General features: G+C 41.2%; 2 protein-coding genes across 2 annotated transcripts in view; one reads left to right on the top strand and one right to left on the bottom strand.

The window, feature by feature from the left end:
- Positions 1–1117: 1117 nt before the first annotated feature.
- gins4 (GINS complex subunit 4 (Sld5 homolog)) lies at positions 1118–5284 on the top strand. The gene is made up of 7 exons (XM_058388650.1): positions 1118–1441; positions 2001–2087; positions 2170–2283; positions 3013–3110; positions 3198–3286; positions 3767–3857; positions 5065–5284. The coding sequence occupies exons 1-7, from the start codon at positions 1337–1339 to the stop codon at positions 5159–5161; spliced, it is 681 nt and encodes a 226-aa protein (XP_058244633.1). The 5' UTR covers positions 1118–1336; the 3' UTR covers positions 5162–5284.
- Positions 5285–5912: 628 nt separating this feature from the next.
- The window catches only part of LOC131352505 (phytanoyl-CoA hydroxylase-interacting protein), a 14916-nt gene continuing 2091 nt past the window's right edge, over positions 5913–18737 (bottom strand). Inside the window, exons 2-6 of the mRNA XM_058388649.1 lie at positions 11687–11866; positions 8828–8962; positions 8691–8730; positions 8403–8520; positions 5913–7674 (exon numbers count right to left, since the gene is read on the bottom strand). Of these exons, the coding sequence (XP_058244632.1) occupies positions 7140–7674; positions 8403–8520; positions 8691–8730; positions 8828–8962; positions 11687–11863 (1005 nt within the window). The 5' untranslated portion in view covers positions 11864–11866 and the 3' untranslated portion in view covers positions 5913–7139. The remainder of the gene's footprint in view (positions 7675–8402; positions 8521–8690; positions 8731–8827; positions 8963–11686; positions 11867–18737) is intronic.

Here is an 18737-nt window from a genome sequence, read left to right as displayed (position 1 = left end):
CAGTTTGCTGTTTGCTCTGCTGATGTTTTGCAGTTATGTTAATGTTGTAGCGCCCCCTATTGGCTAAAGTGCTGAATCTGAGTCGCTCTCTCTCTCTCTCTCTCTCTCTCTCTCTCTCTCTCTCTCTCTCTCTCTCTCTCTCTCTTTACCTGAGAGTCATGAATAAAAAATAAATACCCCAAGACATGCTTTCCTGAATATCCTTACAGTGATGACTGACCAAATGTGCTGAATGGGAAAAAGGATGAATGTTCATTCATTCATTCATTCATTCATTCATTCAATCATTCTTTCATTCATTCATTCATTCATTCATTCATTCATTCTTTGATTCATTCATTCTTTGATTCATTCATTCTTTCTTTCTTTCTTTCTTTCTTTCAAATTCTAATGAAGCATGGTCAGACTTCTGGTCATTTCACACACACATGCTGTATCCATCAGTGTACAGATTTTTACTTTTAGTCCACAATTTCAGATTTTAAATTATTTATTTGTCACAAATTTAATGATTACTGCATTTCACTGGCTTTGTACACGTACCTCACACACTGACAATAAAGCTGAATCTAATCTAATCTAATAAATTAAAATGTAACAGGATTACAGGATTTGAAAATCCGACCATTCATTATGAAAGTTTTCTAATAGCTCATGAACTTGGCTACTTTTTTTAGGCCCAGTTCCACTGAAAAGGCTTATTAAAATAATTTTTGACTTATTTTTAATTTTTACATAGAATAAATGTTACTAAATTTAACTACCCTTATTTACCTTAATTCACCCTGTATAACGACTTTTAGTAGAAATAATCTTCTTATTGCCTTTTCACACTGATTTTACAACCAATCATAGGAATTTATATAAAAGGAGAAATGTTAATAATAATAATAATAATAATAATAATAATAATAATAATAATAAAAGCAGCAGCTTGTGGAGTACTTATTACACATAAAATGAAGATGCTAATTAGAGTTAAGTTGTCTCTACTGTAAATAATTCCTTTTAAAAATTTATTCTAGCAAATATAATTATATTTTTGTTTTCTGCGCAGTTCTGCGCAGAAACAACCAGCTCGAACAACGTCAACCTAGGCCACGCCCATACGATATGGCGCGAAATTTTTCCCTTTGCCGGAAGACGGTTTTTACCCTGGAGTGTAAACATGTCGGAGTTCAGTGAGAAGACAGAACAGTGTTAAATAACTCTGTGTGGATCTATAAACCGCCATCTTGGATTGTGGGAAGCGCGGTCTATTCCAGTTCGGCTTAGCGAACATTAGCTACTACGTTTTTCCCCCCGCTCATTTTTAGCTTTGTATAAATATCATAACATGATGGCGGACGCGCTGTCGGAGGCCAGTGACCTGAGTGGAGGAGAGGAGAGCCAGGAGGAGGACGTGCTGACCCCGGCCGAACTCATCGCCAGGCTGGAGGAGGTGAGAAACCCGGAGATCTGAGAGAGCCGGGGCTGTGTCCCAAACCACACGGAGGAGTGTGTCCAAATACCGCTCCACTACAGGTTACCATGGTTACCATAATGCCCGTGCGGACTATTTAGGGATACTGTTTAGTGCTGCAGTGTTCGGATTGGGACAGAGCCATGAAGTACTGTCTATTACACACTACTTGTTTATGTATTTTTTTCTTATGTAATATTTTAATTCTTAGTATAGAGTAACGACTAATGTGTGTGTGTGTGTGTGTGTGTGTGTGTAAATGTAATGACATTAATATTCATTTATTTATTTGTCTTATATTTTTCCCTACTTATTTTTTTAAATAAAGTACCACATTAATACCCGATGCTAAAATATTGTGATAGATAGATAGATAGATAGATAGATAGATAGATAGATAGATAGATACTTTATTCGTCCCAAAGGGAAATTTACGTCATAATACGTATTATTATTGTTGTGGTTGTTGTTATTATTATTATTATTAGCAGTATTAGTAGTAATTAAGTCTCTCTGTGTGTGTGTGTGTGTTGTTCAGGCCTGGCTCAATGAGAAGTTCTCTCCAGAGCTCCTGGAGAACAAATCTGAGCTGGTAGAGTGTGTGATGGAGCAACTCACACACATGGTATGGATACACACACACACAAAGAGTTGTGTATGAACTGGACCCTGTTTAGGGACGTGTATGTGGGTGTGGGTGTGTGTAGGAGGAGAACCTGCAGCGTGTGAGGAAGGGTGACCTGAAGGCCAGCATCCACCGCATGGAGATCGACCGCATCCGCTTCGTCCTCAGCAGCTACCTCCGCTCCCGGCTGCAGAAGGTAACCGCGGTAACACTGTAGTTTCCATGGTTACCACAATAAAATGTGATGTTTTTTATATATTGTGAATATAAACAATACATGTAGGGAAGGTAGTGGTGGTGGTGGTGGTGGTGGTGGTGGCTGGGAATCAATGCAGCTTGTAAAGACACTATAGTGCCAAAAGTTTTGGGACACCAAAAGGTCACTCAAGTTCATCCACACCAAACTCACTCATCCATGTCTTTATGGACCTTGCTTTGGTCACTGGTGTGCAGTCATGTTGGAACAGGAAGGGGTCATCCCCAAACTGTTCCCACAAAGAGCATGAAATTGTCCAAAATGTCTTGGTATGAAGCTGAAGCATTAAGAGTTCCTTTCACTGGAACTAATGGGCCGAGAGCAACCTCTGAAAAACAACACCTGAACTCAATGATCTGGAGGGGTGTCCCGATACTTTTGGCAACATAAGTGTATATCCAAATGAGTTGATATTGCATAAGTATTCACCCCCCTGGACATGACTCCCATCATGTCGCTTCTTTGTGCTGAAAAATGAGATCACACGGAAAGGCAGTAAAGCATGTAGAAGATCCATATTACTGATTGCTGAAGTTATTAGACACTTTAGTCAGAGGTGAAATTGGGGGGGGTGGAAACTTTTGCACTTGTATATTTGTGTGCATTTGACTGTCACAGAAAGATGATGATGATTTGCACTTTGTCTTCTTTTTTATATCCATGCTCCAGATTGAGAAGTTTTTCCCTCACGTTTTGGAGAAGGAGAAGTCTCGAGCAGACGGCGATCCCTCGTTCCTCTCTCCCGAAGAGTTCGCCTTCGCCAAAGAGTGAGCGTCCGGTCCGACACTGAGCGGCGTGTTCGTGTGGTTCGTGTCTGTCGCAGTGTGTTCAGTGATGGTGTTGTGTGTTCACAGGTATCTGGCCAATACAGAAGTGTACCTGAAGGCTGTGGCGCTGAAACACATGCCTCCCAACCTGCAGAGCATCGACATGCTTAAAGCAGGTGAGGAGCGTTTAGGAGACGTCTCAGATCGCCGCTTTAACCTTCACTGTGTACTGAACTGAGAGGTACAGCAGTATCATATCAAATCAGGGTCAATTATACCACAGAACTTTTCTGAAATATCCTCTCTGCTTTTATCATTCACTTTATACTTTAATCTTTTATTGCAATTTTTAAAAAAATAGTTTATTTATTTATTTGAGATATGTATTTTTGATTATATGTATTTGGATTTTTGTATTAATTAATTTATTTTATTTATTTTCTCCTTTCCTTTCTCCTTTTTATCTAAATGAAATGATGTATAAGTATTAAAATATTTTTTAAATGATCTAAATCACTGAAAAGCTTTTATTTATTTATTTGTTTGTTTTTAACTGTACTGCCAACAGTTATTGCAAATCTATATTGTGATGTTTATCAAGCTTTTAATAGAAATGCCATTAAGAATAATAATTGTGTGTGTGTGTGTGTGTGTAGTTCCACAGCCGTGTCTGGACTCCTTTGTGTTCCTGCGTGTGAAGGAGAGGCAGGACAACATCCTTGTGGAGCCCGAGACTGATGACCAGAGGTAGAGTTTAAACACACACACACACACACACACACAGACACAGGATCCTGACCTAAATTCACAAGTGCACTATAAATGCCGTTTGCTGCCATACTGAGGTCTAGGCGCAAACCTGGAAAAGTGTCTCAGCAGATAGAGATGAGTTCCTGAAAAATGACCGCAGCGGAGACGATAAACATCGAAATAAAAAGTAAAAATAAAAAACGTGTAGTTCATCAGCTCTGCTTTTCCAGACGTGAACCAGCTCGGCTTTCACAGCTTTCACGTCTTCTGGTGGGGTTTATTCAATCACACACACTCATGTAAATGATGTCACTGAAGGAAACGAGTGGGACCAGTAAATATCGACATAGTGAGACTGGGGTGTTTAGTTTCCCGAGTGGTCAACTCCTCAACTCATCAACTCACGCTTGAGTTGATGAAAATTGACATCTTAACAACTAACCTACCACAGACTTCTTTTTTTTACATTTTTATCTGAGGGATAAAGGCCTTGCTCAGAAGCAGAGATTGTTGGACCTGGGATTCGAACTACCTTCTGATCAGTAGCCCAACATTTTAACCACTAACCTATCAGATCCCCACAGACATTTTTATCTGAGCAATTGAGGGTTAAGGGCCTTGCTCAGAGACTCAGCATGATTGTTGGAGCTGGGATTGGAACTCACAACCTTCTGGTCAGTAGCTGATTCGTTCTTGTTAGAAGCCATAACTTTAGTTTATAGCTGCTTAGTTAAGTGATGAATTTTCTTGCGTTTCTGAAATATTAGCTGAAATGAAGTGTAATCTGGTTTAAACTAATTGATGAGCACTTAATTTGATTTATTCCTCATTTATTTAATCATTGGCTTGTTTATTTATTTATTGATTACGAACTGATACTGATTGAACAACCTGAGTGCGGGGGTAACAGCAGTGAAGCATGATGGTGGTAGCATCAGGATCAGAGTGCTTTACCTTGTTGACACTTTTGTATGCCATTGTGTTTTAGCAGAGCTGCGAAATGACTAAAATTATAAATATATATAACCCCACCCATCAAATTATACTTTCTTTTTTTTTTGACATAAACTTTAACATAGACGTTATCACGTATGATCAGGATTTGGTTTTTTTTGGTGATCAGGTTAACGTACGTGAGAACTGTAACAGAAGTCGTGTGTGTGTGTGTGTGTGTGTGTGTGTCGTGATGCTTGGTGTGTTTCAGGGAGTACGTGGTGGATCTGGAGGAAGGCTCGCAGCACTTAATGCGTTATCGCACCATAGCGCCCCTAGTGGCCAGTGGGGCAGTGCAGCTGATCTAGATCTGGATTGAATCAAACACATACGGACACCGAGACTGACGATGATGATGATGATGATGATGATGATGCAGCACTGTATATTATTTTATATATTTCGTATTCATTTCTATTGTATTGATCTGTTTAACAAAAATACAATCTTCTTGAAAGTTTTGTGTCTAAAGTTTATTTCTTGTTGTTGTTCTTTCTCTTCTGTCATGGCATTAACGTGTCTAACGAGCAAGAATGTAAACATTTTAGAGCCTGGGGTTTAATGTAAAGCCTCTTCTTCGCTCTATCACGGATTGTCCTCCATACAGTATAAACCTCACGCAAATCTTGACCTGCTCAAGAGCAAGAGTCATTTCCTTAGTGGTCAGCACTGTTGCCTCACAGCAAGAAGGTCCTGGGGTTGAATCCCGGGTTTGAACAGGCGTAGCCTTTCTGTGTGGAGTTTGCATGTTCTCCCCCGTGCCTGCATGGGTTTACTCCGGGTACTCCGGTTTCCTCCCACAGTCCCAAAACATGTACATTAAGTTAATTGGTCATTCTAAATTCCCCATAGGAGTGAGTGTGTGTAGTTGTCTGTCTATATGTGGCCCTGTGATGGACTGGTAACCTGTCCAGGGTGTACCCCTGCCTTTTGCCCAATGTGTGCTGGGATAGGCTCCAGCAGATCCCCGTGACCCTAATTAGGAATAAAGTGGGTATAGACAATGGATGGATGGGTTTGAGGGAGAAGAAAAGACAAAACCCGAAACAAAACATAAACCTCTGTTTTATGCTTTATATACAGGAAGGTTTCCAAGAAGTTAATAAAAAATAAAATGTGTGTGTTTTGAATTAACACAACAATATGAAACATCGAGAGAGTTTGAAATGAAACAAAAAAAAAGAAGTTTGTGACTAAAAGCTGTCCTTGGGATTTGAAGAAGGCAGCATATGAGAATTACAGATGGAAAAAAAGGAGGGCGGTTTCTATAACAGGAGCATTCAAAAGCGGTGCAGAGGAAACGACAGAGTCTAAAACTCATTAATTAATTAATTAATTTAACTATTTCTTTACAATTAGATGGTGATATCTCATGAAATTCTCCAGAAACATGCTGACTGTCTTCTTGTGCATGAAAGAAATTTAATTTTGTCCTAAAGGGGGTACAAACGTTTGCATTCAGCTGCATTTTGGTAACTGAATTAGGTAGCACCGATCCCTATCGGATCATTGATGGTTACTGATTTGGCAGTATGTGCGTTTTATGGCTTTCATATAATATACACCGATCAGGCATAACATTATGACCACTGAGAGGTGCCGTGAATAACTCTGATGATCTCCTCATCATGGCACCTGTTAGTGGGTGGGATATATTAGGCAGCAAGTCAACATTTTGTCCTCAAAGTTGATGTTAGAAGCAGGAAAAATGGACAAGAGTAAGGATTTGACCAAAAGGGCTAATCTGTGATGGCTAGACCACTGGATCAGAGCGTCTCCAAAACTGCAGCTCTTGTGGGGTGTTCCCGGTCTGCAGTGGTCAGTTATCAAAAGTGGTCCAAGGAAGGAACAGTGGTGACCTGGCGACAGGGTCATGGGCGGCCGAGGCTCATTGATGGACGTGGGGAGCGATTAGAAGGCTGGCCCATGTGATCCGATCCAACAGACGAGCTACTGTTGCTCAGATTGCTGAAGAAGAAGTTAATGATGTTTCTGATAGAAAGGTGTCAGAATACACAGTGCAGGACGGGTCAGGGCTGATTCGGCAGCGACCAACACAATATTACGCAGGTGGTTATAATGTTATGCCTGGTTGGTGTATATTAATATTACAGATTATTTTGGCCTGATGATTTGTTCATCAAATGAAATAAATAGAAGAGAAGAATCAGGAGAGGTTTTTCAATCTGGAACGTGTTTTAAATGATCTTCGTAACACTGCTAGGTTGCTTTCTTTTCTACTCGGATCACTTCCTCAGGAATTCTGCAGCACTCCAGTCCGGTGTCTCAGCGTCCGACGCTGATGTTACACACCTTGCAGCTGGGGTCTTTCTTTGCATTGGCTGTAGAGAGGCTCATAACCTGGTGATGGCCGCTGATCTGCGCCACCGTGCCTAGATCCAAAGGCAGCGCCTCTGTGTACAGAACCTCCACGATGACGTCACTGGCGTGACAGAACGTCGGTTCGTCCCCGGGGACGTACGTCAGGAATGGATTGGAGGTGAGGTCCAGCAGAGGGAGACGGCCGTCACAGAAGTGGTCGCCCTCCGAGCCAACGGGAGCCAGGACCAAGACCACGTAGTGATACGCCGTGTACATGCAGTAGAAATCCGCGAAGTAGAGGTGCGTCTCGGGCTTCAGGAGGAGCGCGGCGGAGATCTGGAAACGCAGGGGGCCGTAGGGCGAGTCTTTAGGGGGGAGACCCGTGTCGAACTCGGTGTTGCAGCTCAGGAAGACGCCACAGAGCTTTCCGTTGATGGGAGAACCGTGGCTGCCGCTGTTGTCCTTCAGAGACGGGGGCATCGAACCTCCACATTCCGTTCTGTGGAGAAAACCAAACAGAGAGAAATGCTTCAAGGCAAAAAACAACCCAAATAAAATACCAACAAATATGATACACCGAGCTAGAGGCCAAGCAAACCAAGAAATTGCTCAGGACTCCATTTTCCAGTATAACTCCCCTTTTTTCAAGTATAACAACTTCCTTTTCAAATAGAAATGTATATTTGTCACATACCCAATCATACACAGTACAACATGTAGTGAAAGGTTTTTTACGACTGTCCTATGATTGAAATAAAAATGTAAAATATAAGAAAGAAGAATCTCAAATAAAAAGAAGTTAAGTTGTCTTTATTTGTCACGTATACATGACTGCACAGTGAAGTTCTTTCTTCGCATATCCCATCTTTGGGAGGTTGGGGTCAGAGTGCAGGGTCAGCCATGATACAGTGCCCCTGGGGCAGGGTGGGTTAAGGGCCTTGCTCAAGGGCCCAACGGTGGCAGCTTGGTGGTGCTGGGCCGTGAATCTTTCGGTCAATGACCCAGAACCTTTACCACTTGAGCTACCACTGCCCCGATTATCAAGTATAAAAAGAACATAAGAATATAATACAAAATATGTTATGAAACAGACTATCATTATACAATATATAAAAATATTAAAATAGAATAAGAATGGAATAAGCAGATAACTCTTGCTTCTTCTGAGACACGAGAAGTCGAGAAGGGAAAGAAAACCCTAAGATGATGTCATAAAGTGACACCCACCTGACATAGTGGAAGTATTCAGGATGCTGGTTGCGGTAAAACACTGAGAAGCGCAGCAGCCTTCCCGCTACACCCCGAGCTTTATCCAGGAGCTGCTGCAGATGATCGACAGCGTAATCTACAGCACAGAAACACCATAACACACCTCCAGATGTGCAGTCAGTCACGCAGCCGCCACATGTTTGGTCATTCGGTCAGTAGATTATTTATTTATTTATTAATCTCTGTAGCAAAGCTTAAGCTAAGAGTGGCTTTGAAGAACACATTGGAAGTGATGATGATTCTTACCCCCGGTGCAGAACTCCACCACCTGACTCCACTCAGACACCTGGAATAATAACAGTAATAATAATCTTTTTTTTTTAATTATTAGAAGGATTTGTTGTAACAAGGTTGCTAGAGAAGTTGAGAGAGGTGGAGTGGACCTGGTAGTCTCCGTCAGGCTGGCGGATGGCGGTCTGGACGGCCACACAGTACTCGGTGCGAGGGCTCAGGAACCAGTGACCTCTCACGGCCATCGGCAGAGGCACCGCCTTAGCCACCAGCTTAGTGGGAACGTCCTGTGAAATCACAAAGTAACACGTTATCTGCGGGGTTAAAGTCGTTAACTGCTAGTAGAGACTTCGTAGACAGCTAGTAGAGACTTCGTAGACAGCTAGTAGAGACTTTGTAGACATTTCACAAACAGCTAGTAGACTTTTTTTCTAGACAGCTAGCAGAGATTTCGTAGGTATTTCGTAAACATTACATAGACATCTAGTAAACACTTTGTAGATATTTCTTAGACATTTTGTAGACATTTCATAAACACTTTGTAGACATTTCATAGACACTTTGGAGAACTTTCGTAGATATTTTGTAAACATTACATAGACAGCTAGTAAACACTGTAGACACTTCATAGATATTTCAAGACACTTCGTAGACATTTCATAGACAGTTAGTAGACACTCCGTAGATATTTTGTAAACATTTCAAAGACAGCTAATAGACACTTCATTAATAGCTAGCGGACACTTTGTATGCAATTCGTTAACAGGTAGCAGACTCTTCATAGACACTTTATAGACATAAAGTTTGTGTCCCCTCTAGTTTTAGAATATAAAAATAGAATTTATCTCCAAATCTGTAGAATATAGGAAGAAGTGGATGTATAATCATCCAAAAGGCTTGAGCCAAAAAGATCAGAAAAACAACACATGGCACCATGCATGTGTGCTTACCGCTGCTTTAATCTAAGGGATAACAGGAAATAACTTGTGTGTTGTTTCTATAGTAACAGCAGTCACATGGACTAATTAAAAAAATGTGTGCAATTAGTGATTTTTCATTAAAAAAAAAAACAAGACGTTTATTTTAACATTTCTCCAGTGTTGGTGTGAAATCATCAGGTCAGGGCTGATTAACAGGAAGTTCATCACACAAGCTTCATCACACAACAACACCGTCACTGATTTATTTTCTTTAACACCACACCCTGTGTGTGTTCAGTCTCCTGGCTTAGATACACAGATTTCAAGTAATGTAGTCTTTATTTGTCACATATACATTACTGCACAGTGAAATTCTTTCTTCTTTGCATATCACATCCTTGGGGGTTGGGGTCAGAGCACAGGGTCAGCCATGATGCAGCACCCCTGTAGCATGGGGGTTAAGGGCCTTGCTCAAGGGCCCAACGGTGGCTGCTTGGCAAAATTGTTTCTTCGCATATCCCATCCTTGGGGTTGGGGTCCAAGCACAGGGTCAGCCATGATGCAGCACTCCTGGAGCATGGGGGATTGGGGGCCATGCTCAAGGGCCCAGTGGTGGCAACTTGGTGGTCAGCTTGAACCCCTGATCTTCCGGAGCCTTAACCACTTGAGCTACCAACCCCCTGGTTTTCACATATTCCAGCTTATTAGGAAGCCAGGGTCAGAGCCCCCGGAGCAGGGAGGGTTAAGGGCCTTGCTCAAGGACCCAACAGTGGTTGGTTGGCAATACTGGGGTTCGAATCCCCGACCTTCCAAACAGTCTTAACTGCTTGAGCCACCACTTCCCTCAGATGCTATTTTTTGGATCAAAAAGACATAAAAGGAAACTCGTATAATCGCAGAATGTGTTAAATATTATTTTATAAACCGTCTGACATCAACATGTGGAATCCTCCTTATCTTTTAAAAACTGATTTCATTCGAAGCATATGATGTGAATGAACTGGCATTGCGCTTTGTTGTGGAAATAAATATTCCTCCTTCATAAATATCAGGACTCTTATCAAAGCTAATTAGTTTATTTGTGAAGTCTCACTCCTTTGACAAGCAAAACCAATTACAGGAAGCGCAGAAGCCCATAACCATAGCAACCCTGCCCTTCAGAGCCAGCGAGAGCGATTAAAAGCGATTTTCTGCTGCTGACCGACAGTCAGAGAGCCTTGTGATGCGGTCACTGAGGAGAAATAAACAACTCGGGCTTTTTCACGAAGCGAGCGTTGAGGGCGTCCGTATCCAAATTGGGTTTGAACCAAAAATCCTCAATTATTTATTTATTTATGTATTTACTGCCCACAGGTTTTATCGGCTAGATAAATGATGATTTCTTCACTCCTCCTGCATCACTCCTGTATGCCGACCTTTTGACGCACGCCCGCAGCATTTTTTTGGGGGTGGTGGGGGGGCATTGAAGAGGAAGCGAGTGTGTGATTAGTCACCGACTCACGGCACATTTCATGATGAGGCCTTTGAGTTTCTAGATGAGAAGCTACTGGGAAAAGTCACACACACACACACACACACACTCTTATATGGGCTGATAATCTGATCTCCAAACCTCCAAGTGCTTTCATATTTATTCTCGCCTCCTTTATCTCTCTCTCTGTCTCTCTCTGTCTCTCTCTCTCTCTCTGTATCCCTCTCTCTCTCTCTCTCTCTCTCTGTCTCTCTCTCTCTCTCTGTCTCTCTGTCTCTCTCTCTCTCTCTCTCTCCCTCAGTAGGACAGTATGATCCGTATATTAAAGCTGAAACACTGTACAGTGGTATTGATCTGATGATAGCGTTCTGTAGAGTCTGAGATGGAACAGGAGGTGGAGCAAATCATTGAGAAAAAAATGTTTTTTCTCAATGATTTGCTCATCATCACATCGTAGTAAGAGAGAAAGAGGTTGAGAAAAAAAAAACGTGTTTGTAAATGTAACCATAAATGGATAAAAAATAATATCCTTATTTATTCATAAGAAATGTTTCGTCTTGGAAACCTGCTGTGGTTTGAGGGTGAAGTAAAAAGCCCACGATCCATGAGGATGCACTCACTCGGTGTTTGAAGCGGTTTCTCTCTCCTCCGGCTTTGCGGCTCAGGTCGATGAAGTAATGCGTCACGCGTCCCGCGTCCTCCGGGGTCATCTCCCAGGCAACACGGAACGAGTCACAGGTCACCTCACTGATCTGGACGTTATGGGGTGTGGAGAGGAGATCTACCACCTCGGCCATCGCCTGGAGAGGGGGGGGGGAGTGAGAGAGAGAGAGAGAGAGAGAGAGAGATGTCAAGAGGTGAAAAATTACAGAAAGCCAATGAAAAAGCAATCTGCTGTCTTCAGACAAAATTCAATTAACCTTAGAACAGGCAACTCATCAAACCGCATCACCTTCTCTCTCTCTCTCTCTGTCTCTCTCTCTCTGTCTCTCTCTTTCTATATCTCTCTCCCTCTCTCAGTCTTTTTCTTTCTTTCTTTTTTTCTTTCTCTGTCACTCCCTTTCTCTCTCTCTCCCTCTCTCTCTCTCTAGAGTTATGGTGTATGAATTCTGACGGTACGATCACTTCTCCTCGGCGTAAATCTGATTTTATGTAAAATATTTATATTTAATCATCAGTCACTCACACAGCCACAGAATCCAATCATTATTTCACTCCAAAGATGATTTCTAGTGGCAGAGAAATGATTTATTCCTCTGTGTTGTACATCAGGAGAGATGAGATTTCTATATCCTTTGTGATAAGGCTGTTGCTGTGCTGTTGGTGCTGTGAGAGTGGCTGAGGGAAGAACAAGAAAGAGAGCCTAATAAAGGAAAGCTACTCGGTTTGACTACAACAATCTTGGTGTCCTCCTCATTCACCTTTCACTAAAAAGAAAACACAACGCAGAGACATTTGGGGGCACACACTGACGGAAATGGTTATATATATATATATATATAATCTAGCCATGGGGTCACAGTCCAGTAACTTCTGTGCTGGTTCCAAGCCCGGATAAATAGAGAGGGTTGCATCAGGAAGGGTATCCGGCATAAAACATTGCCAAATTTAACCATGCGAATCGTCAGTACTCTAAATTTCATACCGGATCGGTCGAGGCCCGGGTTAACAATGACCGCCATCGGTGCTGTTGACCTACAGGGCGCTGGTGGAAATTGGGCTACTGTTGGTCGAAGAAGTAGAGATATATATATATATAATTTTTTTTATTGTGTATATAAATTTTAACTCTTTCTTTAAAAACATTTTTTAAGTGTTTTTTCATCAAGCTTTTATTTCTTCCACCACAGAAAACAAATTATTTTGATTGTATATCAATAAATAAAATACACTACTCACAAAAAGTTAAGGATATTGGGCTTTGGGGTGAAATTTCAGGATGCACCTAAAATGCACTATAACCTTTCCAGGTGAACTTATTTTGACCTTCTCTACACTTTTGAATGCACATGTCCAACTGTTCAGTGTTTCAGTACTTTTTGCAGAACTTGCTGTTCTCCAACAAGGTGCTTAACGGCAAAATTCACAACTGGGGTTTGATCCATGAATCGACCAATAAATTTTCTGGTTCAATTAGAATTGGTATTTAAACAGTCCTCTTCATCATGCTGTTCACATTTTGACATCATGAGACCAAGACCACACCTAACAATTGATCAACAGAACCTCACCATTGTGAGGCTTCAAACAGGATGTTCTCAGAGGGAAGTGGCCAATGAGCTTAGAGTGTCACAGAGTGTCATCAGCAGGTTGGGACAGAGATACAGAGAGACTGGAAGAGTCACAGAAAGGCATAGAAGTGGACGTCCTCTGGCCACATCCCACGTTGATGACCGCTTCATTGTGAACAGTGCCCTGCGGAACCGGATGATGAATGCCACTCAACTCCAGGCACATTTAAGGGAGGTGAGAGGAACCCAAGTGTCACGTCAGACCATTCGAAACCGTTTACATCAGCGTGGTCTGAGTGCTAGCAGACCTGCAAGGGTACCTGACCACACCACCAGGCACAGGCGTCATCGTTACGCTGGACGAGGGACCGGTGGGCCTCAGTGCTGTTCTCTGATGAAAGTCGATTCACGTTGAGCAGAAATGATGGCCGCCAATGATGTTGGAGACGTCAAGGAGAGCGCTATGCATCAGCCACTGTTGTGGTGGTGTTACAGTCTGGGCAGGTGTGTCCACTCAATACAGAACTGCCCTACATCTTGTGAATGGTACAGTGACAAGCCAGTACTACCTGAATAACATCATTAATCCAGTCATTGTGCCCCTGCATGAACAACACAGGCCTAATTTCATCTTCATGGACGACAATGCTCCAGCTCATCGAGGTCGCATCATTAGGGAACGGCTGCTGGAGGCTGGGGTACCTCAAATGGAGTGACCTGCACTTTCTCCAGACCTGAATCCCATAGAAAACCTGTGGGATCAGCCGAGTCGCCGTGTAGAGGCTCGTAACCCTGCACCCCAGAACCTCAATGACCTGAGGGCCGCCCTTCAAGAAGAGTGGAATGCCATGCCTCAGCAGACAATAAGTCGACTCGTGAACAGCATGAGACGTTGTTGTCAAGCTGTAATTGATGGTCAAGGGCACATGACAGATTATTGAGACATTGAGATTTTTTGTTGTGGTATACCCACCACTGTTGTTGGCTTTTGTTTCAATAAATTGTTTGAGATGAGGAAATCACCATTGCAGCTTCTACTTAAATGCCCTACTTTCATGATATAATATCACTGTAGTGTGAACTTTTCACATTTTCCGTAAATTTCACCCAAAAGCCAAATATCCTTAACTTTTTGTGAGTAGTGTAAGTAATCAATCTTAAAGCGACAGTTTGTCACTTTTAGAGCCCTCTGCTGGATTTTAGCTGAACTGCAATTGCAATAAAAATAACAACAGACATCTGTTCAATCTACACACTATACCTACATATTTATGCTGTACAGTTTTCTGAACAGTTTTCTTCCAAGCTTAAAGCAGCGTTTTGTCACTGTTGGTCGCATTGCAATTGCGACACAAAAACAACAACAAACTTCTGTTAGATCCCCACACGTTAAAATTAAGCTTTAGGTCTGAACAGCATTCTTTGTGTCAAGGGGTGGAGCTAATTTCAGGGCCAGAAAAATTTCAGAGCCAAAAAGAGAGGAATGTAGTCAGATCAGCTATGACAAATTTGTGAACTAAACAAATTTGCCTAGTATTACTTTACTGAGATTTCCTCCCAGCCAGGAAGGAAGATAAAATCACTAACCGCAGCTTTAAACTTTCATTTTCTAATCACGAGCATAACAGCTACTAATTTCTCGCATTATTCTAACCTCCTGGAAACAAACTAGGCCTCTGATTTGGATCAGATTCGCTGTAGATCATGGCTGACGGTTTGAAACAGCATCAACTGAACGCTTTAATTAATTTTACGCGAGTCTGTGACGTTAAGAGGCCAGCGTTCGGCTCCGGTGTGTCTGCGATTGTCCATAAGATCCAAATCATGTAAGAAAATACACTATATTGCCTAAAGTTTTGGGACGTCTGCCTTTCCATGCACATGAATGTAATATGGAGTTGTCCCGCCCTTTGCAGCTATAACAGCTTCAACTCTTCTGGGAAGGCTTTCCACAAGGTTTAGGAGTGTGTTTATGGGAATTTTTGACCTTTACTCTAGAAGCGCATTTGTGAGGTCAGACACTGATGTTGGACGAGAAGGTCTGACTCACAGTCTCCACTCTGATTCATCCCAAAGGTGTTCTATGGGGTTGAGGTCAGGACTCTGTTCCGGCCAGTCAAGTTCCTCCACACCAAACTCACTCATCCATGTCTTTATGGACCTTGCTTTGGTCACTGGTGTGCAGTCATGTTGGAACTGGAAGGGGTCATCCCCAAACTGTTCCCACAAAGAGCATGAAATTGTCCAAAATGTCTTGGTATGAAGCTGAAGCATTAAAAGTTCCTTTCACTGGAACTAAGGGGCGGAGCCCAACCCCTGAAAAACAACACCTGAACTTAATGATCTGGAGGGGTGTCCCAATATTTTTAGAAATATAGTGTAGAAGGCTGTTGCTCTGAGCTATTAGCGCTCGACAGGAAGTGATGCGATGATCTCTCTCTCTCTCTTGCTCTTATTTTGTCTGGATTTTCTGGCTGAGTGAGAATTAAACCTCCAAATCATATGAAATGAGAACTTCCTGTAAAGTGAAAGTGTGTGCGCTGACCATCGCTCCGGTCTCTCGGAGGGACGATTAGCGATAGCCCCGGAGCCGAGGTGATGGCGTGCGTTATGGGTTTCGATTAGCTGCTGACCTCAAAAGGAGAGAAAAATGATCACACTCCACACGGCGAGAGAGAAAGTGTCAGGGCTTTGAGTTATGACCAGGCTTCTCTGCCTGACTCTCCGAGGTCATTCTCTCCATAAAACCCAGGCGTGAAGCTCACAGTATTTCACACCGCCGCTCCTTCTTCGCCTCAGCGCTCTTCTGTTATATAAAACACACAAGCCGCGCTCGTAATGACCCGCAAATAAAATCAAGAGCCGTGAGTCACGCCGTCTCTGATTAGCTTTAAACCCTGAGAAAATAAAGCTACAACACAGAAGACGCTAAAAAATAAAATATACACCGTTATTTTTTAATTAGACAAAATATTATGGATATTATACATAATTGAGCTACAAGGCTAATGTCACATGCTAACACTTTGTACACAACTAGCATTGTACTAACTACAAATCATCGCCTCAGCAGAGCTCAGTCGCCTCAGAAACTGAATATCGTTAGCACTAAACAACTTTCCCTGTTTAGCTGTGAAACATTTTATACGAGATTTGGAAACAAGTGTCAATAAAAAGAAAAAAACAAAAAAAAAAAAAAAAGAGAAAATTTTCAAAGAAAATTGTGAACAGGCTAGTTATTCAGTAGCTATCGCGCCACAGTATTGCCTGGCTAAGTTACAAAAAAGCTAGCTGAGATTAAATAAGATACTGCTAAAACAAAAAGGACTTCATTAGCTTGATTGGCTAGCTAATTTAGCTTCATGGGGGCAAAATGGTTAGCTAAATATAGCATACAAAAGTATTCACAGCGTTAAAGCTACATCCATGAGTCATATCACACTTTCTGCTAATTAAACCTAACAGCTAATAACACACCAGCGTAAAGCTATCTGTTGTGCTTTATTAGCATTCAAACTGCCTAGCTTAGCTTAGCCGTTCAAACTGCAAACTTCAATCTTCTTTATCATCTGAGTGATTTTATTTGGATTAAGGGGTAATGGTGTGTGTGTGTGTGTGTGTGGCTTCGTTCTATTAATATGGATGTCAGTGGATGACAAAGAACCCATTTTACTCTGTCACGCATCCCTACATCCACCATGTCGAGTGTGTGTGTGTGTAAATGTGTGTGTATGTAAAAGTGTGTGTGTGTGTGTGTGTGTAAATGTGTGTGTATGTAAAAGTGTGTGTGTGTGTGTAAATGTGTGTGTATGTAAAAGTGTGTGTGTGTGTGTGTGTGTATGTAGAACTGTGTGTGTGTATGTAAAAGTGTGTGTGTGTGTATGAAGCAACTTTCAATCAAAGCTTTGTAGAGTTTGAGTTAATAAACATCTGTCCTTCACTTGTCTCCTAGGAATAGTGTAGCAGTCCTGCTCTAACCCCGGGTGACACCGTGGTAACGCCGTGGTAACGCTATGGTGACTTTGTTTCAGTGTCATGGAAACAGCATCCTCTCCTGTGCTCTGTGTCTTCCTCTGAGTTAATGTAGGGCACTAAAATTCTCCAAGGATTTATATCAAAGCCCTACATTTCACACACACACACACACACACACACACACCTGCTCTGCTTTCAGTTAATTCGATAAAAATCGCTCTTAGAAAGCTTTCTTTCAGAGGACACGTCCTCATCTCAACGCATTCATCAGAGTCGACTCCGCTGAGAGAAAATCGATGTTAAGGTGATTAAGAGACACTCATGCCTTTAGCTCCATAAGTATTGGCACCCACTCTCCAGCGCGTGGACACAGATGGAGCTGCTGGAGAACGATGTGAGGCACAAAAAACTGTGTTTTGTAAAAATCTCTGGATTTGAATCTCCTTCAAACTGAAACTTTGAACTGAAGTCGACACACACGCCTAAAAATATAGAGCTTTAAACTGATTAAGAATTAATCTTAAGCTTTAAGATCCTCTAGAAGCGTTAGATTTGACAGGAAGGGACTTTGTGCTGGTACTGTATTCAGGCAGCAAAATGAAGGTGTAGTAAATAATAAACAAACAAATAAATAAACAAAATTGTGATGGGTCCACATTTTATTCGAGTGGAAAATTTTTTTACATTTAAATTATTCAACTACATATTGATGTGTGTATGATGGTCAGGGGTGCAAATACTTTTGGATACATAGTTTATATACATTTTATGGCTGTGTTTGGAAAAATGTTAAAATAAAATTATACAAAATAATAAAACACCCCAATATCACTTACTGCAAGAGTTATTTATTTATTCATTTATTCATTTTGTTGTTTTTTTTATTTATTCAGTGTTTATAAATATTTATATATTCTAGCTTTTTTAAATTTAGAATTTCCATTGTAAAATGAAATGACAAATTTATTTCAGTTTTTTTTTCAACTTTTTTACAAAGTGTGAATATGAAGTAAATAAATAAATAAATAAATGAAATATGTAAATGAATGAATAAATAAATAAAGTAGAAATAGTTTTCAATATTTGTTTTGGAATTTTTACAATGTGTGAACATGAAAATGTTTACCAAATAAAATATGTAAATAAACAAACAAACAAATAAATAAATCAATAAATGAAGTAGGAATCGTTTGACAGATTTTTGCCAGAGGAATTTCTCTCCCCATAATTTCTAGGTGAAAACGTGTATGCTAATGTACTGAATAGATAGATAGATAGATAGATAGATAGATAGATAGATAGATAGATAGATAGATAGATAGATAGATAGATAGATAGATAGATAGATAGATAGATAGATAGATAGATAGATAGATAAAGTCATTCTGAGAAGAGCTCCAGCGAGGCTGAATATTAGAAGAAAATAGTAACTGAGGGGAAGTGAAAGCCGCTCAGAGGATGTGAA

This window comes from Hemibagrus wyckioides, linkage group LG05 (genome assembly GCF_019097595.1).
Source record: "Hemibagrus wyckioides isolate EC202008001 linkage group LG05, SWU_Hwy_1.0, whole genome shotgun sequence".
Taxonomy (NCBI): Eukaryota; Metazoa; Chordata; class Actinopteri; order Siluriformes; family Bagridae; genus Hemibagrus; species Hemibagrus wyckioides.
Note: the sequence above shows the minus strand (reverse complement) of the source record. Positions and strands in the feature narration are given on the sequence as shown.